This window comes from Anguilla anguilla, chromosome 15 (genome assembly GCF_013347855.1).
Source record: "Anguilla anguilla isolate fAngAng1 chromosome 15, fAngAng1.pri, whole genome shotgun sequence".
NCBI classification, from domain to species: Eukaryota; Metazoa; Chordata; class Actinopteri; order Anguilliformes; family Anguillidae; genus Anguilla; species Anguilla anguilla.
Window position 1 is genome coordinate 32,754,172 of NC_049215.1, and position 22,147 is coordinate 32,776,318.

Here is a 22,147-nt window from a genome sequence, read left to right on the forward strand (position 1 = left end):
AGCATTTTCCATACATTGACTGTAATTACTCAGGCCAGTCCTGTTCTTCTGCATGGATATGAGAAGCTGATACTTTTGATTTCCTTTTTCCCTGTAGTTCAGCTCTCATATTGAGGTCTGATGACTTTGTGGGCCACTAAGAACAAATTAAATAAAACATTGGAGGCTAACTCGAGTGGGTCTAGCTAGCTCACTGTGTGCATTACATTTGTTTTCCTGTAAGGTGGCTGTCTTTTTTTAATTATTTTTTTTCCCCTCCATTAAACTTTACCATATTCGTTGGTGTGCTTGTATGGTTAAAATTTAGAATGAAAATGTGTCTTAGAACGTTTCTCTTAATTTGTTAGAAAAACAAATGTTGGCCATATTTCGGATTGATGTGTTGATCGTAACTCATCTGTCATTTTCCACATTTTTCTGAATGGTGATGTGTTGTGCCCTTTTAAATGTTATATTTTTGTCTGCTGAGCATATTCTGCGATTCAAAACAGGAGTGCATTATTACTAGTGGTGCTGAATCATTTCTACATTATATCAATAGTTGCACTTTCAGACTGCAGTTACTTTACGTGTGATATGGAAACTTAGCTGCAATACTGTTTGAAGGTGTGATGTGTTTAAAAACTTTTTTTTTTCCTTTCTGTAAGTGTGCCGATTGAAGATTGTGTTTTGTGGTTGTTTTGTTTTTAGTGTTTTGTGCATCATTAGCCTGCTTAAAGCTCACAGGGTCATTTCCCACTGGGGATCGCTTATTGCTCGCTGTCACTCATTTCAGACTCTGTGCCGTTAGTGGACATTTGCCCCAGTGCAGACATTTTGCGAGTGTGTCTGTGTGTGTGTGTGTGTGTGTGTGTGTGTGAGAGAGAGAGAGACAGACAGAGAGAGGCCTGAACAAAGATGTGATTTTTGGCCAGTACATGCAGTTAAAATCATAGCCTGTATTTGCTTGTGATTTAAAAAAAAAAAATTTATTCTCAGACTAACTAAAGCAGCTTTATTTGTGTATAATTGTACATAAATGCTTTAATGGGACACTTTGTAGATTGATCCAGCAGTTTCCTATGGTACTGCAAAGAAAACTTTGTAAATTAGCATTTAAAAAAATATAGATATATATTTTATTATTATTATTAATTTTTTTTTTAAAGCTGGATTTTAAAATGATGGCTGAATGTGGAATTGCACTGTGACACATAAACACCACTTAGCCTGCCTTTCAGCTTCAGGCAGTGTGTTTCCAGCAGGGGTGTGTCCTGTAGGCAGATCACTCTTTTTGGCAATTTATAACTTGTGAAAAGTGCTCAATTTGATCAAGCACTTTCATGCATCTAGTAATATCCTACATATCTGATTTGTGTGCTGTACATTTGGTTAACCATGGCTGAATAATTTTTATTTAGAACTTGCTAATGATTGTTTAACTTATTTCAGTTGTTTTCTGTTTTCTTAAATGTATAAATACCCTACCTGGACCTCCACCCTCATTTGGATCTCCATGTCATTTTCAGAGATTTATTGTGCATATTTCTAAGTATGTAATTGGAGTTTGTCAGTTTCTAATGGATTGTGCCTAAATGGACAGTTGGACTCTATTATTAAAATTAAAATAATAATTTAAAAAACATTTAAAGCATGTAAAACAAATTATTATTTTTTAAAATTAAGAATATTAGTGAGTTGAGGCTAATACAGTAGTAATGACATGAAATCTTGTGGGGTGGGTGGTGTACGCTGGCCTGTTTGGGTTTTGCAGACCCATTGGGGGACTGGCTGTGTACTGTTCAGGTGTGTTGAGGCATTTTATGAACATATATTTTAAATGACTGCACAGTGTTTAGAGATTGAGGGTGTGCTCCTGTTTCTGGTGTTGAAACTGCTGCTTCTGTAAATAGGGTTTCTGTAGATCAACTGCAGTGACAGGTCCATATTGCATTGTTACCCAGGTTGTTTGGAATCGGGGGGGGGGGGGGATGTGGGTAAGGGGGGTGTTGTCGTTGGTCCTGTTTAGGTTTATCTGTGTGTTTGTCTCTCCCCTGTCCTAAATATGCACACTGGCAACAATTGAGCACTACGCACACTGCAGCCGACAGTGGAGAGGGCGTTATCTGGGTAATTTAATCGTGCTTTGCCAGTGAAAGGGGACACCCAACACCCTGACGGACACGGCCTCCATATCGCCGTTCTCCTCCATGTGCTCTGTGACTCTGTACACGCTGTCTGTCTGGAGCTGCAGCCTCCATGCACTGCCTTTGTAATCCTCAAAAGTGTGATTTGGGCTCTACTTGACATACAAGGCCAGATGCTCTCTGTACAGTCTGGGTTACATTTCATCATTGACTTTCTGTAGCTGGATGTAACTGGTATTTATTCATTAATTTTTTCCCCATATTTTTGTTACATTTAAAATGTGTATATTTTATTTTTTTTACGTGTCACGCACATGTGCATGCACATACATACACACACACACACACACACACACACACACACAGTTCAGATTATTTTCCATAATTTAAAAGGCACTATTTAAATTAGTGCCGTTTAAATATCCTCTGAATTTTGTCAATTTTACTTTGATTTTTATCTCTTACGATCCTGATCTCTTCTCTCTCCCCCCCCCGTTCTCTCACCTCGATTTACACCTCTGTCCATTTCCTTCCATTTTGTCCCAAATGAGGTGTGTATTAAACTGCAGTGCTTGATTTGATATTTAATTTGGAAGTCACATGCAGATAAAATGGTAATTTTCCCCAGCATAAATATATATTCCATTTAACACATACACACACACACGCGCACACACACACTCGGATTGACCCACCTTGTCTGGCAGTGGGCTGGAGTGTCTGTATTAGCTGCTCCTGATGGGTACAGGCTGGCTGAGCTGTTCCATATCGGTCATACTAGTAACGGATTACTGAGTCTTTTTAATATATATATATATATATATACACACACACACATTAATTAGTGTATTTTAGCACGGCATGAAAATGTCATATGACAAATTCAATTCCTAAAGTGTGTAAGGTCTGTGATGGTCTCACATTTTAAAAAATGTATTTACTAAATGGGTACACTTTTATACAATTTTTTTTGTATATATGTATTTTTTTAAAAGATAATATATTCCCCACCTGAAATGAACACTTCCCCTTACAATGGCACAGTGTTTGTGATTAGTCAAGTGTTGCGCTCCAAACGTGGTCCTTCGTGGTCTTTGCACAGTCAGAGGATTTCAGAACGTTATGGAATTTGGTTTGAAGAAATTTTGTTAAATTTTTTTATCTTAAAAATATTGTGAAATTACATGGCTTTAATTTTGTGTTAATGGGATATTTGTGTCATCAGCAAATGTTTAAATGATGGATTACACAACTTTTGATAGCCTTGGAAAAATAGTTGGACTTAATTTTTTGCATTATGTGTTTTTAATTTAATTTAATTTAGCTTTGCTGCAGAAAGACAACTGACTGACTGGCATAACTTGTCAAATGTATGGGGACAAAATTCTTTAATCATTAGTTCTAGGAACTTGCTTTTGCTGAAAGTGGTGATGTTAAAAGTTTCTTGTCACTGCAATGAGCCAGTAGGTTTTAATTATCAAAGGGGATATTTTCCATTCCAGGACGACTGCTGCATGTGGAAGTGAGCAAGTCAGTTGTATGTAAAGCAGAAGGAAGCAGGCAGCAGGGTGGGGTTGGGGAGGTGTGGCCTGTTAAATTGAATGATGCGAACCTGCATGCTGCTGTTTTCTGCTGGGGTTCTGGCGTCTCATTTATGTATTTATTTTTTTTGCTGTGTTTCAGATGGCTTTGAGCCCTGGCATCCTGTGTGCGTGTGTGTCTGTGTGTGTGTGCGTGTGTGTGTGTGTGCGTGCGCACCAGCTCGAGAGAGGGAGAGGTGCCCTGGCAGTGCTGTAGCAGCACAGAATGGTTTGTGGGTTGTACTGAGATGCAGGCCGTGCTGTGCTGCCGCAGTAACGCCTGGACGAGGCAGGCTTCCCTGGAAACGTGCAAAAAAAAAAAAAAAAGTACATGAAGCAGAGGGAGAGGGCCGGGGGAGCGCTGTGGTCTCCTCCTTTCTTCCTCCTCGACTGGCCGTCTTGCTGTAGCAGCACGTAAATATTGGAGTTTGACCACTGCTGATGTCTCCAGTATTGATCGTGCTGCTGAAGTAAGGTTGGTCACCCCGTCCGTTAGTCGTCGCCCGCCTTGCCATGGGCCCGCCTCGGCCACAGGGAGTCGGGGATGGCGATGACGTATTGGGAGCGTAGCGCGCACAGGTAAAAGGAAGTTAAACGAGGACGTTGTTTGTTATTGCTTTAGGGACGTGTTTTTAATGAGTGTGTGCTGTTGGAGCTTTATTTCGTTACTGCACTTAGTATATGTCTGCACATCACCTAGTTGCCTTTTTTGGGTTGACATTTGATCTTATTTGTCTTGGTTCACACGTTTTTGCTGAAGTATGTAATGTCACCATTTTCGATGACGTTTAATTTTGTTTTTTTCTTTTTAAGAAATTGTATATTTAAAACATGGTAATTGTTTTGACTGTTTATTGGGCATTGTCCATTAAGTGTACAAAATTTAGTTTTTATATTGCGCGCAACATGGATTGCAATGGATCCATCTGCAGGGCGGCACGTACAATGCAGTCTGAAGAAGATAGAAACCTTACTGCCTCGTATTTTAAACTGATTAGATTTTGCTTGCAAGATAGTTTGGAAACTGAAAGTAGAATAACAAAAAAGTCTCCCTATAACATCAGTTCTCAAATTTATATTGTTTTATTTTTTATTTTTAACATTATGCTGGGAGATTTTTGAAGTCTTAATTTCTGAAAGTGGCGATGCGTCCCGTTATAGCGCGCAACTGATTGAAGACTTCATTCAGCGAAGGCTACAGTTACCAGCGTAGCCCGATTTTGGCAACTAACTAAATAATGGCGTTTTTCGTCACGTCCAGTTTCCTGGAGTTTTCAGAATCCTACTTTAGAGATTGTAGAAAAGTATGATGCAACCATTTGGTTTCTATTGTGTTGATGTGTCCTGGCGTTACTGAGGGCGCGCGCGCCATTTGCCCCTGTGATGCACAGCATTGTGCATTTCAGAACCAACTGATTGCTATAAATATGTGAAGATGTAATGATACATTGCGCCAGTTACAATTGAGTTGCATCAGCTGGTGTTGACCACGAATGACATGACTGCACCGATGATAACGTGCGACATTCGTGTACATTTAATCGCCCGTGTTTTGGTACAAATGTTTATTTGTAAATGCTATTTGAAATAAAATGTTTTCGTGAATTTTTTCTGGTTTTTTTTATTGCGTGAAGCTACGTCAGTTTTGTCCTAAGGGGAATACTTGTTTCAAAACTTACCAACAGGTATGCAATTAAGTGACTTAATTTTGATAGGTCCAAATAAAGTAGAGTATGGGAAGTTATCTACATGAAGCTTGACATTTTATTGACGCCATTTTTACTGATCGAAAGTTATCACCCCATCCGACAATGCGGTGTCGCCACCTTCAGGGAAACGATAGCGTACTGGCTCCTGTGTCCCCAATGAGAAAGTTGTTTGAATTCCTTAGATATTTATACACGTGAACAGGCAATATTTTGGCTGATAAAAGTGCGCGAACAGCCGAAAGCTTCTATTTTCTCCATGTTTTCTTGGACACGTTTAGGTGAATTTAAGTTCTGTTTGTTCTCTAACTATCGTTTATCGTAAGAACGTGAGGAATCTTATTTCTCTCAAACGTGTAACACTCCACCTTTTCTTCTGAGGATACTGTCCGCGTGCTTACAAGTCGGAATCCTTCTCCCAGAAGCGTGTCCACCAGTAAACCAAGTATGTTGGTTCCGTTCAACAGCTTTCTGTCATCTGGGAGTATAGTCACATACCTGTAAGAGAATATCTAATGTAAGTGTGGACATTTAAAAATGAAAATCGAGACAGTCTGTCATTAGGCATTGCCCTGGTCGAATTAAGACACGTCACAAGATGGCCTGCTTAATTGGCCCATTGTGGCAACCCTCGGACAAAATATGCATTTGTACATCAGGTTCAGGCTGAATTCCTTTAATATGCTGACGTTCAGAGGTTTACTTAAGACTTCCCTACATATCGTTTGATGTATCTCACACTACACTATTTTCACGGAAGTTTAATTTTCACTTGATTTTAAACTTAAGTTTGCAGAACAATATATAGGCTGTCGTTCGGGCGTATAGCCTATTTATAGGCCAATTGTTTGAAACCTTGGCACCCCAATAAACGTAATTTATTTGAATGATTGTAATTGTACAGAAGTGTCCATCGTCAGACCAACTGACGTGTGTGACCAGTGAAGTGAAGCGATTGCATACGTTTGCATCATTTCATTGTCATTCTCACCTTGCAGCGAACTCGTCCCCGGAAGAGTAATCTGTGCCACACTGGAAGACGACGTCATGATGAGAGGGCCGTTGCAGCGGCACAGGTATCATAGGTTTTTGCTGCTGGTGGGTGCAATTCCAATTTGCCGCCGGCTGCTCGGCGTACACGGATATTCTCGTGGCCAGTGTCTCCAGAGTGCTGCTCCGCGAACAGAATAATCTAAAGAATCCGTGTATGTCCTGAATTGAGAAGCGCAACTCTAATAATTCTGACGTTGGACGACAGCCACCTCTGCCAAGAAACTCTGCCAGTGCGTGCACCTCGTAGAACTCCGCCTCACGCTTCAATCCTTCAAAGTCGAAGAATTCGGGTGGTAGTGAGACTTGATAGGTCCTTATGTAGTCCAGTATGTACTTAAATAAGGTTCCATCTCTGTCCACGAAAACCTCGCCGCCAAAGATTCGAAATTCAGAATCGGAACCATCCAGCATACGCGCGAGCCTGGAGTCAGGATGCTTTTTCAGTGTTGCCGCTGTGGTGGTGAATTTTTGTCCCCCAACGTTTATTGTTAAAATATCTTGAGTGCTCATTTTCATTCAAACGGTGCGGTCAGAAGTCGGCGTCCAAGACACCTGGGCTACAGTTGGGAGGTGACGCTGTTCATTTCTCCCGGCAACAGACAAACAAAATTAAAACGCAAATAGTGTTGCTATGGGCGTCCTTTCAGGTTTAGAAGTGCAATGCCAAATTCACAGGGGAAGAAACGTAGGCTAGCCTATATTTGTTAACTTGCCAGTTGGGGAAATAACCATAAACCACCAATGGTTAAAAACTTGCAAAGTCTAACTTTTGTGGATGTTTTTATTTCAAAGGGAAGAAGCGCAAACCCAAATTATAAAATGCATTGGCAGTCATTTTTAAAGTCCAGTGGTTTTGTTTGGATTTGGTTTTACCCTTCGTCCTTTGAGAGTGAAGCTATAATGTGGCCTATCGGACGATCTGAGTTAAAAACACGCAGTTTAGGCTATAATGTAGCCAAACGCGACAAAAGCACATTTTTTTACGTCTGCCCCGAGAATCTTGTCTGTTCAGGTCGGAAATTGACGTTTCATAGAATTTTTACACGGACACTGATAAATGCAAATAGGCCCTGCACGATTATTGGTTATGGACCAGACATTTTTCCAAGGAGAGTTGATCAATGTTTAAATGATTTAAGAATGTCTTAAGAATCCTTAAGATCAATGCCATGCATGCTATGCATGGTAGTGCAGGCTAGGCACCTGCAATACAAATCTTTAAAACTAGTTCATTACTATATTGCTCTATTAACCTGTGCGTATGAACGCAAATGAATTCCCAAAACATGTTTATAACCCAGTTGAATCTAAAATCCGTTTTAAAATGTAAGAATGTAGCTACAGTTGTTTTCCCCCAAAATATTTGGCCTAGTTCTTTATAAGATGCTGCATATTTTCAAATTTAAAAAATGAAAGAAGGCTTAAAGACAAACATCCCCCCCCAAACGTAAAATATGGACGCGAATTAAAGCGCTCTCAGATAGGTAAAAATGACCAATCCAAATTCCAGCCTTATTCTAGGCCGGGGTTGGGTGTTGCGGGGGGCTATTCTCACAAGAGTTTCTGTGGCAGGATTGTGCGGGTGTTTCAGTGTGTAGCTTGGCGCCATATTTCACAACTGATCGTTTATGATATGCGGGGTAACTTTATCCTTTCCCTGAGTGTTATTCATGAATGGAGATTAACACCTGAGAACAAAACTATTCGCAATCAGTGTTTTAATATCGGAGTCGACCAACCGGAATCCAGTCGGTAATATAATAAATTCTAGATTATAATGCTGAATAAGTGTGAAATTTTAAACTATATGGGACCAGCGCCTTTACGGTTTGGGGCTGATGGCAATAAATATCAATAATCGCTTAAAATACACATGGCCCATGAGGTGACTTCTCAAATTTTGATTTAAATAGAAAGGATTCTTTAAATGCACTTGGGTAAAAACAAGTGCATTTAAAGAATCCTTTCTATTTAAATCAAAATTTTAGAAGTTATAAAAGTAGCACCTTTGTCTGAACTGTGAAACTGGCTGGCTGTTAAATTGTATTAACTTTCTAGTCAATATCAGGAAAAAAAAAGTGCAGCCTAAGTTTGGCGTTGACATGTAAGGCAACGTGTGTGATTTCTGAGCGGTGTGTGGCGTAAAATGAGCAGCATTTTTCTTGCATTTGAAATGCTCTATACACACCGGATTGTGAACAAATCCACCAGGTTCACTTTCATTAGTGATTTGCCTGGCAACAGAAGGCTATATATACTTTCTCTGGACTGTGATGGGTATTTAAAGTGCGTTCGTTGCTGTCGTGTTGGGTACAGCATCTCTAGCCTAATATTTTTGTAATTTATACCACGATTTTAGTTAGAGCAGTAAACACTGAATTAGGCATTTAATTTGAATGCGTTAAATGTTTTAAGCAACTTTATCAGAAACCTTTCCAGGATATGAAATAAAGTGGAAATACACGATATGATGTTTACCTGAGGTCTGACTAAACTGAAACTTGAATTTTTATTTCTTCAAAGAAAAACTATGCAATAAACAATTAAGCATTTTCAGCACGACCCCTTTGTAATTTAACCATTGAGAATGTGTGTCAAATGTGAAAACATAGCCTACGTGCGACAGTCTGTTTGTACGTATCTATCATCCTTTAATGTTATAACGATCGCGAAGATTTGACACTAATGCAATTTGAAACAAAATATCCTGAACCAGTCTTTTTACGTCTGATAGGATATTGTATATGATTCTGGATGAACAGGAACGGTTTTTATTGGTTGTTGAAGTTAGGTGGGGGGCAAGATATCAATCTAAATTTGAAAATGAGAACTTTTTTAAACGTTTTTTTAATAGGTCGTCTTATCTGAACAATTCTGCAGTCTACGTCCTATACGGCACCAATCTTCGTCCGTTATGCAACCTTTAACCTTGAACTGGTATTGTGTAAGTTGCATCACCCAGCTTCCCATTTGTTCATTCATTCAATCAGTGTTTGCTGGCATTTGCTACATTGCAGCATTACATGGGACGAACCCGAGTGGGAACTGCTTTTTTAATTATGGTGCGATAGCTCATCATCCTACGCCAGCACACAGAATCGTGTCTCAACGTCACAGCTGACGCAAACCAGGGAAAATGGAACATGTATCAGCAAAAAAAACAGAACCCCCCCCCCAAAAAAATGAAAAAATAGAATAACTAGCTAAAGATAAAAACACAGATACAACAATTTTATTGTGCAAATTAGAAAAGTTACTGCCGCAGGGAAAACCCGATGTCAGTACAACATGGATTAACGTATATGGCGTATCACTACATGTACATTTAATATACCGCATACCTATAATCTTGAAGAGCACCGAGGTGTTGTCAAGAAGCAATTCGAGGGATTTACAGATGATTCTTCACCCACTCATAAGAGTCGCAAACCTCCTTAATTACTTTCGTTAACAGAAATAGGAAATAAGAACACTTTGCCTGGGAAAGTAAGAGCAAAAAACTATTTGTAGTGACAACTTTGCGATCCATATCTTTAAAGGGGAATAGGAAACGCACAAGCATACGTATGACAGAGCGAGCTACTGGACTGACAAACAAACCTAAAGCAGCTTGCAACAGCAAATTAAGTTTGCAGTTGCATTAAGCAGACAGAGGACACACTTCTGGCATACCTCATAGAGAGACAGACACACCCTAGCCACCTCGCTCCAGCAAAATGCAGCGTAGTTGGCCACCTCTACCGTCGCCGGTAAGTAGGAGTGACCGACTGCGGAGACACGGGCAGAAATTAGAGAGAGGTCGGCCGGCTCCACAAACAACAGCGCAGACAGTGCGAGACAAACTAAAACGAAGAGTCCCCACAACGCTTTGGAAAACCTTACACTGGCGGAGCCGTAGGCGCCGTCCTCGTGCGGAGCCGCGAGCTTGTCCACATCTCTGAGCATCACAGAGTCCCAGCTCTTTACGTCAAAGTTTTTCATCAGGGATCCGACATCCATGTCGCTTCGAGAGGGCAGTGTAGTTTCCCGAATCACCCTCAGCTTTTCCCTAAATTCCTGCATTTGCTGGAGAAAACAGAGCGGATCGGATACATCTTTGAACGATTCGGCGATGCTGAGGGCTCGCCTCTGTTCATCCAGGACCGCTCTCAGTTTGTTTATCTCTGGGTCGTACGACTGCATCACAGCCAACTTCAGCGTTTCAAAATCTGAAAGTATCTCGTTTTTCTTATAATCTAGTGTGCATATCAACTTATCGAAATACTCGGTTACCTTTTCGGCGTCTTTGGTAACCAGCTGTAACGATTTCTTCTTGCTGGCTTCTAAAGACTCCAAACAGGACAGCACATCAGCGCTTCGCCAGTTTTCGAAGCGTTTGAATAGTTCTTCGAAGGCGGTTTTCTCTTGTTGGTAAGCCTCTTCCAATGCGCAGAATTTGTGCCCTTTGTGATCCCCCGTTGTAGCGCAAAACCCACATATCAGTTTCAAGTCCGTGGCACAGAATATATTGAGCGGCTGGCAGCTGTGCTGTCGACAGAGCGACATCTTCGGGGACATCCTTATTTTATTGTACTTCTCCACGATTCCACGTAAGGAGTAGTTGACTTGAAGGCTGTGGATGCCATTGTGCAGGGTTTCCTTCCGACAAGTCGGACACTTGAACGGCGGTCTCCACGTGGGACCTCGGTTTCCATCCAGAATGCCCTCCAAACATTTCTTACAAAAGCTGTGCGAGCAGGGGAGGACTCGCGGGTCTTCGAAAAGACAGCAGCAAATCGGACAGGTGAGGTCTTCTTCCAGGAGCTCCATGGTATTCTGAAAACCCGACAAAAGACAACACTTCAGCTACCGCAAGTAGGCTATCAATAAAGGAAGTATTAGTGATTTATACCGCTCTACGTGCCAATGAGCTGGACTGCTTCCAACGCGCGCAATAAAATCCTCAATTATGTTCACTGCTTCCCAAGAAATCGGGTGCATCTTTACATATTGTTTCAGCCAGCAAGACCGTCAATTGTCAGAAAATTGAGCGGAGGACGCCAAATGTAGCCTACTGCGTAGAAATAGCGATAAATCTGCAAACATCACCACATCGACCAAAAATCTCAGATATTGGCTTGCAACCAATACAATCTAAAAACCAGTTTTCCTTCATCGACCTACTTTTCAAAGTGGTACAACTAGGCTATTATTTCCGGTAAAGCGATTATCCGTGCTATTAATTATAGAGAGAATCGCGACATAACAGATTTGTCACGGCCTAAAGTAAACTGTGACACCTAATATTAAAGTTATTACGCACTAAAGTATCGCTTGTTTTAATCGCACGCGGGAGTATTTTACGTGTTCCGCAATATCCGGTATGCTGCATTTTCGCGGAAACTGCACGCTTTTAAACACTTCAAGAAATGATTTGCCGTTATTAAGCTGTTTTATAGCTGCTGAAACTACTCGCGATGTATTGGGAATGATTATGACAGATTCTGCACGCATAAAGCAACGTGCAATTGGACCAGAAACGCACTCACCAAGTCTCTGAGACGCACAGTGAAACGCAATCATGGCGCTTGTTGCTGTGCAGACTTCGCCCTTCATGAAGGGGGGGCGGGGAAATTAACTGATTCAGCACTGGAAAAACAGAATTCTGGAATAGAGAAATTACGGTTACTAGCCTATGGTACATATTTACCCACGTCTGTCGAATATTTCACGTGATCCCCAAGCTGAGAAAATTAGCCCAATAATGCACATTGAATGTGTCTGACAATCAGAGGCAATTTAGCACTTGATACCATTTTCGTTTTTCTTCAGATAATAACAAACATAGAAGATCCCTACCACGTCGCGAGAGGAGGGGGGGTTGTTGCTATGCAAAACATCACAATGTGAAAGTACAGTCCACCATCAAATTCTTCGTCACCGATTTTAATCAGTAGGCTACTATTTTCTCTTTCGACTTAATACGTCCTTGTTGACGTCCATTGAGATATAGTATATAGAAGTACACGCATATAGCCTATATATAACTTATATTGTACCGACGAACCTAAGCAATAGATATGCGATACAAAATGTTCAATTACAACCTGATATTTAAATAAAAATAAAAAACAGTAGTTCGTGGCTTTAAGTAATTTGTCTTGGCCACTGGTCACAAATTTCCGCATTATTTCTTTCATTTTATTTATTTATTTAGCGGTACTTTCTCTACATTTCCCGTGGCTTGCATTCGCCTGTTCGAATTACTCATCGTTTAGGACAAAAATATACAGAACTTGTATTGGCCAATCAGTGGCGGCGAGTCACTCTGACGTTAATAGGCTACTGACATTAGGCGGTATGTAATGCCTTTTCAACCGCGTTCTTTACTGTCATGGACGAACGTTACCTGACCAGTAAACATTAATTATTGTAAGCGAGGATGCCATATCTCATGTGTCGTCAGTATTCGGTTTCAAAAATTAAGCCACGCTCTTTGTAATATGGTGTAAGAACGACAGTGTGTATCGCTCTCCATCAGGCTAGTTGATAGCTAACTTTATTCAAGTGTTGTGTCTAGGCTATTTAAAGTAGCTACTGAATTATAACTTGCTATATTAGCCTGCATGAAAATCCGTTGCAATGTAAAGAAAAATGTGAATGTTCTGGCTTTGGAGAATAATTAATATTATTTATAAAGTCACCCACAATAAATATTTTGACCTTGATATTCTTCCCCTTGTTTCCATGCCATTTGAATGGAGAAACCGCTATCGCACTAGTGATTGGACAATTTGGAAAGGAGTGGGGTAGAGTACCCAACAGGGGTCGCTCGCGCTTTTTCCGGAGCAGCGCGCAACACGCGCTCTTTGGCATGCGCATGTTTCATTTCCGTTTCCCGTTAGTCTGAGCGCTGCGCTGTCAGGGCGAAAATGGCTGCTCTATTTTCCTGTTGTTTGGGGTGCTGCGGTGACGGTGGTTCTGGGCATGTTCCTCTTAAAGAAATGCCTGCAGTCCAGTTAGACACGCATCATATGGGTAAGAGCCAGTGGCATATGCATATGTAACGTACATTTACTGAGGTAAACGTTTTTTACTGTTCTCTTGGTCACCTGGCTGTAGGTAGCTAACCTTAGCAAGTAGCTAGGGGAAGTCTGCGTTCAGAACGGGAATATTAGTCTGGGAATTTACAGCTGGTGTGATTTACCTTTACAGATAGGACAATTGTAGAATTTATGTTACACTTAGCCCATTAAATGCTGACTATCATTCGTTACTAAGATTTATAACCGGTGACTCGTATGATAACCTATCCATCACTGCATTTTGTATAAAAACATTTTCCCCTATCTATGTGAGCTGAGATCAGCGTCGGATCGTGTTCATTTATACGGCTATTAGTAGTAAACTTATATTTTATTCGCATCAGTTATCTGCTGATTGTTTTAATTTTGTATTTTGTAAATAGTGTCTGTTTTGTCAGTTAACTCCGCAATCTTAGGGTGAAAAGAGAGCTTTGATCCCTGTATTCAAGAGTAGCCTACTAAATAAAGTTAAATTGATAATAGCTAGTTAATAGATTTCAAACGTAGACTGACGTCATTGGGTGTCTAAAATAATATTTCAAATGCGTACTTGCTTATTAGGAATTGATTCAGAAGTAGCGTTAATTTAGTTACTTGGCCTACTGTACGTCAGACTTATTGAGCTCATCTTACTGAGCTTATCTTACCGAGCTCGTCGTCACCAGATATCTTTGCGCCCAAAGGCTATTATTTTTATTAAATTATTAATGATTCGAATGCTGCTAACATTGTCTTTAAGTTATTTTTCTTTTACCAGTCCTGTTCCTGAAGATCTATATGTTTTCATTTCAGTTCTAAATTTGGCTCACCTGATTCAACTGATTAGCAGCTTGAATGGCTGTTGAATGTTGGTGTGTCTTGTTAGGTTTGTAATGAAAAAAACCTACAGGATGTTAGCTCCCCAGGAACAGGATTGTGCAGTCCTGTTCTACTTATTGTTACTGAAAAAGTTGTAATATTAGGCTTACTGGTGGTTCATTAAAGGGCTGTAGGAATGTCTGTATGTTACTATATTGCTGGGACATTGCTGTACCATATTACTTCTGGCAAATTTCAAAATGTATTGCTTTTCTTTTTTTGAAACGAGAGGTGAAATTCACTGGATGATTTTACGTTCTGCAGGCACAGATGTCGTGATCGTTAAAAGCGGGAGAAGAATCTGTGGCACTGGCGGCTGTCTGGCCAACGCGCCTCTCCATCAGAATAAGAGCTACTTCGAATTTAAGATCCAGTCCACAGGTGGGTACAGCCCTCAGGATGACAGATGGTACTTGCATGTACATGTGGTAGGCAAAAACACAACATTGAAACCTTAAACAGAACTTAGCATTAATTGCTGAATGTTGTACCCAGGAAGTGTGTACAGCTGGACTCTGTTCCCCCCAGCGCTGCTGTACAGCTGGACTCTGTTCCCCCAGTGCTGCTGTACAGCTGGACTCTGTTCCCCCAGCACTGCTGTACAGCTGGGCTCTGTTCCCCCCAGCGCTGCTGTACAGCTGGACTCTGTTCCCCCAGTGCTGCTGTACAGCTGGACTCTGTTCCCCCAGCGCTGCTGTACAGCCGGACTCTGTTCCCCCAGCGCTGCTGTACAGCCGGGCTCTGTTCCCCCCAGCGCTGCTGTACAGCTGGACTCTGTTCCCCCAGTGCTGCTGTACAGCCGGGCTCAGTTCCCCCCCAGCGCTGCTGTACGGCCGGGCTCAGTTCCCCCCTGCGCTGCTGTACAGCTGGACTCTGTTCCCCCAGCGCTGCTGTACAGCTGGGCTCCATTCTCCCCAGTGCTGCTGTACAGCCGGGCTCAGTTCCCCCCAGCGCTGCTGTACAGCTGGGCTCTGTTCCCCCCAGCGCTGCTGTACAGCTGGACTCTGTTCCCCCAGTGCAGCTGTACAGCTAGACTCTGTTCCCCCAGCGCTGCTGTACAGCTGGACTCTGTTCCCCCCAGCGCTGCTGTACAGCTGGGCTCCATTCTCCCCAAACGCTGCTCTACAGACACCAGTTGGGTGTCTGTAACAGATAGTCAGTTAAATATTTATGGCTTGTAGTCAGTGAGAGACACAAGGTCAGGTGAAGTTACAAACTATTAGAGTCTGTGTGCTTGCCTGTCTCGCGTGCGCGTGTGTGTGTACTTGTCTACCTCACGTGTGTGTTTTCTTGTCTTATGTGTGTGTGCACTTGCCTGTTTCACCCATGTGTGTTTATATGCCTGTCTCACGTGTGTGTATGTGTGTTTTGCCTCTGTCTCGTGTGTGTGTGTTTGTTTATTTGCCTGTCTCACACACACGCGCGCGCGTGTGTGTGTGTGTGTGTTGCCTGTCTCGTGTGTGTGTGTGTGTGCGCGCGCAAGCGTGTTTTCCTGTCTCACGCGCATGTGTGTGTATTTTGCCTCTGTCCCAGGTGTGTGGGGTGTGGGCGTGGCCACTCAGAAGGCAAACCTGAACCAGATCCCCATGGGCCGGGACATGCACAGCCTGGTGCTGAGGCACGACGGGTCTGTGTACCACAACAACGAGGAGAAGAACCGCCTGCCCGCCAACAGCCTGCCACAGGAGGGCGATATAGTGGTGAGGGGCTGGGGCTGGCGGCACTTCTGATTGGCTCAAGCAGGGGGAATGGGCTGGGCTGTCGTGCTGGATTTTTTAAAAAAAAACAAACATTTAAAAAAAAACTTTATTGCCATGAAGATTGTCAGAGTATTTCACAAGCTGTCAGCTGAGTCGCATTGTTTCCCACTTTTTTCCCGCTGTTGGCCCAGAGCCGCGCTCACGCTGCCGCGGTGCTCTCTGCGCCCTTTAGTCGTTGCTTTCGGAAAGCGCAGACGTGCACAGGAAAGTTCAGGCGAGCACAGGCGAGCACAGGAAAGCACAGACAAGCACAGGAAAGCCCAGGCGAGCACAGGGAAGCACAGGAAAGTTCAGGCGAGCACAGGCAAGCACAGGAAAGCACAGACAAGCACAGGAAAGCGCAGGCGAGCACAGGGAAGCACAGGAAAGTTCAGGCGAGCACAGGAAAACGCAGGCGAGCGCAGGAAAACGCAGGCGAGCGCAAGAAAACGCAGGCGAGTGCAGGAAAGCACAGGCGAGCGCAGGAAAGTTCAGGCGAGCACAGGAAAGTTCAGGCGAGCACAGGAAAGCGCAGGCGAGCACAGGAAAGCGCAGGCGAGCACAGGAAAACGCAGGCAAGCGCAGGAAAACGCAGGAGAGCGCAGGCGAGCGCTGGAAAGCTCTGGCGAGCGCAGGCTTGCGTGCACTCTCAGAAGCACGTGACTCGAGAGGCCGCTTATCGCTCCGCTGCTGGCGCGTCAGGCTCGCAGTGACACGAGTCGGAGGAAAACGCTTCATGCGTGTCAGGAGAAGAATGCAGAGAAATTATCTGGATGGGCTCTCGCACGTTATCGGGTCTCAGAATCAGACTGAAGAATACTTTGCACTCACTGCTTTGAAGAGCCCTTGCTATGTGATGCCTCTAATATAAAATTATTTCTGTTCACCCATGTACTGCTGAGTGTTTTAATTTGACCTTGATTCATCTCTTTTTTTTTTTTTTTCTTTTCCCTTTAATTTATGTTTTCAGGGCATCACATACGACCACGTGGAGATGAACTTGTATTTAAACGGGAAGAACATGCTCTGCCCCGCCTCAGGAATCCGGGGAACTGTTCTCCCCGTGGTATATGGTGAGAATGGAACTGTATCTTTTTATTCATCGTAAAGAAAAAAAAAAAAAAAAAAAAAAAAGAGATTCTGATCTTCCTGTTGCTGTTTGTCGACCTGAAGATGTTGCCACTCCAGCGTAAACAGATTCCTTTGACAGTAGCAGATTACAGCCACTAGGGGGCGAGGGGGTCAGATTAACTGCCCTCCACTGCGTGGGGAGTGGGCTGGGGTACATTTTAAAACATTTTTGTAACAAGCTCTCATGGGTTTGCCAGACTTGCCCAGTGACAGCAGCTCTGTTTATATGGGGCACATTACTGTGTTAATCCAGTTTTATTGGGAGACCAGGGGGGACACTTTAATAGTTTTTATGTTCAGTCATTTGTGTTACTGCCACGTCTGAGGCTGGGTTTGAATGGGGCTGGGTAAGGATGCTTTTGATACAGCAGTCTTTACTGAGCACTACATGCTTATAGCCAACAGTCTTTACTGAGCACTACATGCTTACTCCCCGCAGTCTTTACTGAGCACTACCTGCTTATAGCCAACAGTCTTTACTGAGCATTACATGCTTATACTCAGCAGTCTTTACTGAGCACTATGTGCTTACTCCCCTCAGTCTTTACTGAGCATTACATGCTTATACTCAGCAGTCTTTACTGAGCATTACATGCTTATACTCAGCAGTCTTTACTGAGCATTACATGCTTATACTCAGCAGTCTTTACTGAGCATTACATGCTTACACTTAGCAGTCTTTACTGAGCACTATGTGCTTATAGCCAACAGTCTTTACTGAGCAATATGTGCTTATAGCCAACAGTCTTTACTGAGCACTGCATGCTTACACTCAGCAGTCTTTACTGAGCACTACATGCTTATAGCCAGCAGTATTTACTGAGCACTACATGCTTATACTCAGCAGTCTTTACTGAGCATTACATGCTTATACTCAGCAGTCTTTACTGAGCATTACATGTTTATACCCAGCATGGTTGAGTGTAGTTCTCTTTCTGTTTTGGCAGTTCTCAGAAAATAATTTTTAAATTAAATTTATGAATAGAAGGGTACCCGCAGGACGTTGTGGCGAGTTAACCTCTTCTGTCCCGTCTCTTCCAGTGGACGACAGCGCCATACTGGACTGCCAGTTCTCTGACTTCTACCACACAGCGCCGCCGGGCTTCGAGAAGATCCTGTTTGAGCAGCAGATCTTCTGAGCGGCTCCCCCTGCTGCCCAGGGAGTGCTGAGCCCCCCCCCTCGCCCCCCCCCCTCAGCACCCCGCTATTCCCGCTCACCCGGACCCTGCAGTGTTGTGGCCCCCGCCGGCTCGTCTGGTTCTAGTCCGAGTGTTCTTTTCCGTGAGTGCGCGTGTCCGTTTCCAGCTGGAGAGCAAAAAAACCGGTATTGCTTTCGCCGTTACCCACCTCCCTCTGCACCTTCTTTTTTTTCTTTTTTTCCCCCCATCGCTTTATTTTGGGGAAAAAAAGGTAGTGAGAGCTGCAGCTGGTGTGTAAAACACTCAGAAGCTTCTTTAAGGCTACGGTGACATCACTTTGTGTGTGTCTAGGAACGGGAATCGTCCCTTTTATTGATCTTGCACTGAAGGCCAGTTTCCCCCCCCCCCCCCCCCGTTTTTTTTTTTTACTTTCCCCTGAAAACACATAATATATGCTGCAGATGCAGCTTGAATGCATTGTAAAACTTCAGAGTCATTTCCCCCCCACCCAAACAAATGTGGGTGTACACTAGTCTTAAAACACTATTTGGCTAAAGTGCATTTTGGAAATGCTAAATTCTGCCATGTGATGTGCTGTCCTTGGGTATTTAATATAAAAATTGTAGGCAGTTTATTAAATGTAATTATATATTTATAGTATACGTTATATCATGTATAAATTAATTTTTGATTGAGCTGACTTTCTTTGTGGCATAATTTTTAAACCAAAACGCTACTTAATGACTATATTTGTATGTTTGCAAAAATACAGCCTAGCAGTAACGGTCAAATGTTTGCAAATTCGCTGTTCACTGTTTGATTTTATGAATTCAGGGACCTATAAGAATTTGAACGAGTTTATTGAACAAATGTCCTCTATCTTATGACATGTTATTTAACCTCAGACCAGAATTAAGTGTTGCAGTTGCCAGTGTTTTGTTTGTACAGATGAAATGTTGAATATTGGGGGGAAAGCTATTCTTGATTGTTTTTTGTTTCTGCACTAAAATAAAATTACTTGTCTCTGGATTTTGTGTTGACCAGGAGCAAATGTTAACTCGCGACTGACTTTCGTATACATGGAAAATGTTTGCTAGCTTTTATGAAAATTTTGAACAGATTAAGAGTCTAGTTCTGAATTTGACAAGGACACTGGGGATCATCATGCTTCTTATAAGCATTTTTAATGACTACAGTGAGCCAGCGCTTCAGTGAAACTCCTCATCTTTCCAAAGACTGTTGGTCTCCTATTGGCTTTCCTGTTTGGTTGAAAGAGGAGAAGTCTGCCCCCTTCTGGCCCATGAAAATGACTCGTTTTCCCAGATCTGCCGTCCCAGCGCTGAGTTCTGCCCTTGCCCAGCTGAAGCCGTCGTACAGGAGAAAAGGTCTGTGTGGTGGTGATATGGCTGCTGGCTCTTTTTGCAGTAACACTGACACTCCCATCATTGAGGGGGAAAAACAGCAGAACAGAAGGAACCAATCAGAATGCAGAACCAAAAAAAAAGAAAAGAATTGGGCTCCATCTTTTGCGATACCAGTAGCTCTCACAGTATGAGTTTCTGTTTGTGTCAGATATTTCAACTCCATCCTTTTGGGAGATGATGCAGACTGTTTACATACAGTTAAATGCAGAAGTATAGAGATCGCTGTATTAAATTGGTTGTTTTTTTTCCTCTGTACTAATCAAATTTGTGTTTTCAAATCAAATGATGACTATTAGGCAAAATTCCCTATGTCTGCATTTGTTTCATGTGAAAATTCAAAGATGGGACCGTTGAGATTAGGAAACAAGTCTTAGGGACTGAGGATACGAAGATAAACCACTCCCAGAGTGATGGAAACCTGAAAGTGTGGAGACAGAGAGGGACTGATCTGGCCCTCGGCATGCTACTACGTCTGTCAAACATGGTGGGGGCAGTGCGATGGCCTGGGCCTGTATGGCTGCATCTGGCTCCATTTCAAGTGGTCTTTACTGATGATGTAACCAGTTACGGCAGCAACAGAATGACAGCTGACAGAGTACAGAAACACACATTTTCCACCGATATTCTGAGAAATGGCATCAAACTCATTGGACAGAAGTGTATTTTCCAGTAAGACAGCGACCCAGAGCATACAGAAGACTTAACCAGGGGATCCTATCGGGAAGAAAAGGTTAAAGTGTTTGAAGTGGCCCAGTCAGTCACCAGATTTGAACCCCACAGAACATGCTTTTCACTTGCTCAAAAGGAAACTGAAGTCTGATACCCCAGCAAACACGTGGCAACTAAAAGAGGCAGCGAGTAAAAGCTTGGCAGAGCGTCTCAAAGGATCACGTCATGAACGTGGTGATGTCCATGGGTTTATTCCTGTCGCTTCTCTTTGCTCCTTGCATCTCCTCCTCACGTCCTTTCCTCGCTCCTTAGCTCCACCCAACGGAGGACACGAGGAAGAGATGCATGGATGAGATACAACAGTGGTGTCAAACTCGTTGCCATGGAGGGCCGTGTGTATGCAGGTTTTCATTCCAACCAATTAATTCTGTCTTAATTGAGTCCAATTACTCATTCAGCCATATGCGTTTAACTGCATTGAAGCACAGAATATAAGAAAATTTTTATTTAGACAATGCGGGTCACCATAGACGTCGGGTCACCATTGTGCACAAACCTGCATCCCTAATTCAGCAAATAATTTAACTAATTATATAATCAAGATCTGAGGCTGGAATGAAAACCTGCATACACACGGCCCTCCATGGCAACGAGTTTGACACCACTGAGATACAAGGACGGAGGAATCCGGGCAACGTGAATTAGGCAAGTGGGACGTCCTTGCTCAGTCAAGTGTCGGTTTGAAGCGATGTCAGTCACAGACATGGCAGATGTGGAGAGGTGGATCCCCAGATGGATCATTTATACGTCATGCGTGAAGGAAAAAAAGACTTCCACAAAGGCTGCACTTGTGTATCTTCTCTGAAGCATCCTCCAGGAGCCTCCTCGTCCATGACCTCCTCCAAGGACCATTTAACAAATTGTAATGTTCTTAAAGGTTGTCCGACCGTTGATTTCCATGTCTGGCGAGGACCGAGGAGACGAGGACGGATAAAATAAGCGATTGGATTTGGTTAGTTCGGGGCCCTGTTTCAGGAAGACGGAGTGCTGATTTGGATGGAGAACTGCACTGAATAAAACCCGGAGCCCTCCCAAATCTGGAACATGGACTGAAGTAAAAAGAGCTGTTCCGGGTTTTACTCAGCGCAATTATCCAGCTAACTTGGCCATCCTGCTCGATGAAATACCCCCCCCCAGGGCTGCCCAACCCTGTTCCTGGAGATTACTCCTCGGAGATTTTCGTTTCAACCCTAATTTGGCACACCTGACTCTATTAATTAGCAGATCAATGGGGTACTGAATGAGGTGTTCTTTGTTAGGGTTGGAGTGAAAACCTATGGGACAGTAGATCTCTAGGAACAGGGTTAACTCTGACTTAGACCATGCAGTCTGATCGATTGTACGCTAACAAATAAATAATAAGATCGCTACGATCTAGCTAACTCTTGCACTGTTATTTATCTTTCAGTGTGTTGGCATGTATATTAAAATGCATGGTTTATGGTGCTAAACAAATGTTTTTCCCCTTTAATGCTAATTTTTCCCTCTAATCTCATTTTCCAAGTGTCCACTAAATACTGATGATATAAATTTTTGGGGTGAGAAAATATGGACTGGTTTTCACCGGGATGCACTTGTATGTAATAATCAGTTTAATT

At 42.7% G+C, this 22,147-nt stretch overlaps 3 protein-coding genes across 7 annotated transcripts; 1 reads left to right on the forward strand and 2 right to left on the reverse strand.

Moving 5' to 3' along the window:
* Window positions 1–4,789: 4,789 nt before the first annotated feature.
* LOC118214403 (putative potassium channel regulatory protein) lies at window positions 4,790–9,536 on the reverse strand. The gene is made up of 2 exons (XM_035394333.1): window positions 6,404–9,536; window positions 4,790–5,910 (listed from the first exon to the last, which is right to left on the reverse strand). The coding sequence occupies exons 1-2, from the start codon at window positions 6,979–6,981 to the stop codon at window positions 5,718–5,720; spliced, it is 771 nt and encodes a 256-aa protein (XP_035250224.1). The 5' UTR covers window positions 6,982–9,536; the 3' UTR covers window positions 4,790–5,717.
* A 145-nt stretch (window positions 9,537–9,681) lies between these two features.
* trim13 (tripartite motif containing 13) lies at window positions 9,682–12,695 on the reverse strand. 5 transcript variants are annotated; one of them, XM_035394331.1, is made up of 3 exons: window positions 12,304–12,695; window positions 11,994–12,109; window positions 9,682–11,280 (listed from the first exon to the last, which is right to left on the reverse strand). In XM_035394331.1, exon 3 carries the CDS (start codon window positions 11,272–11,274, stop codon window positions 10,066–10,068), a length of 1,209 nt encoding a protein of 402 aa, XP_035250222.1. In that variant the 5' UTR covers window positions 11,275–11,280; window positions 11,994–12,109; window positions 12,304–12,695; the 3' UTR covers window positions 9,682–10,065. The 5 variants fall into 5 exon arrangements, with proteins under 5 accessions (XP_035250222.1, XP_035250219.1, XP_035250220.1 ...); XM_035394328.1 differs by lacking the exons at window positions 11,994–12,109; window positions 12,304–12,695 and adding an exon at window positions 11,809–11,980; XM_035394329.1 differs by lacking the exons at window positions 11,994–12,109; window positions 12,304–12,695 and adding an exon at window positions 11,768–11,980.
* A 553-nt stretch (window positions 12,696–13,248) lies between these two features.
* Window positions 13,249–19,425, forward strand: LOC118214405 (SPRY domain-containing protein 7). The gene is made up of 5 exons (XM_035394334.1): window positions 13,249–13,482; window positions 14,652–14,768; window positions 15,921–16,087; window positions 17,097–17,199; window positions 18,299–19,425. Exons 1-5 carry the CDS (start codon window positions 13,377–13,379, stop codon window positions 18,394–18,396), a joined length of 591 nt encoding a protein of 196 aa, XP_035250225.1. The 5' UTR covers window positions 13,249–13,376; the 3' UTR covers window positions 18,397–19,425.
* Window positions 19,426–22,147: the final 2,722 nt, after the last annotated feature.

Coding starts and splice junctions, on each gene's coding strand:
- LOC118214403 (XM_035394333.1), bottom strand. CDS start 6,981: ATGAAAATGAGCACTCAAGATATTTTAACAATAAACGTTGGGGGACAA. Junction 5,911..6,403: donor GGGGACGAGTTCGCTGCAAG/GTGAGAATGACA, acceptor ATTCTCTTACAG/GTATGTGACTATACTCCCAG.
- trim13 (XM_035394328.1), bottom strand. CDS start 11,958: ATGCGTGCAGAATCTGTCATAATCATTCCCAATACATCGCGAGTAGTT. Junction 11,281..11,808: donor TACCGGATATTGCGGAACAC/GTAAAATACTCC, acceptor TCGGGTTTTCAG/AATACCATGGAGCTCCTGGA.
- LOC118214405 (XM_035394334.1), top strand. CDS start 13,377: ATGGCTGCTCTATTTTCCTGTTGTTTGGGGTGCTGCGGTGACGGTGGT. Junction 14,769..15,920: donor ATTTAAGATCCAGTCCACAG/GTGGGTACAGCC, acceptor CCTCTGTCCCAG/GTGTGTGGGGTGTGGGCGTG. Junction 16,088..17,096: donor CACAGGAGGGCGATATAGTG/GTGAGGGGCTGG, acceptor TTATGTTTTCAG/GGCATCACATACGACCACGT.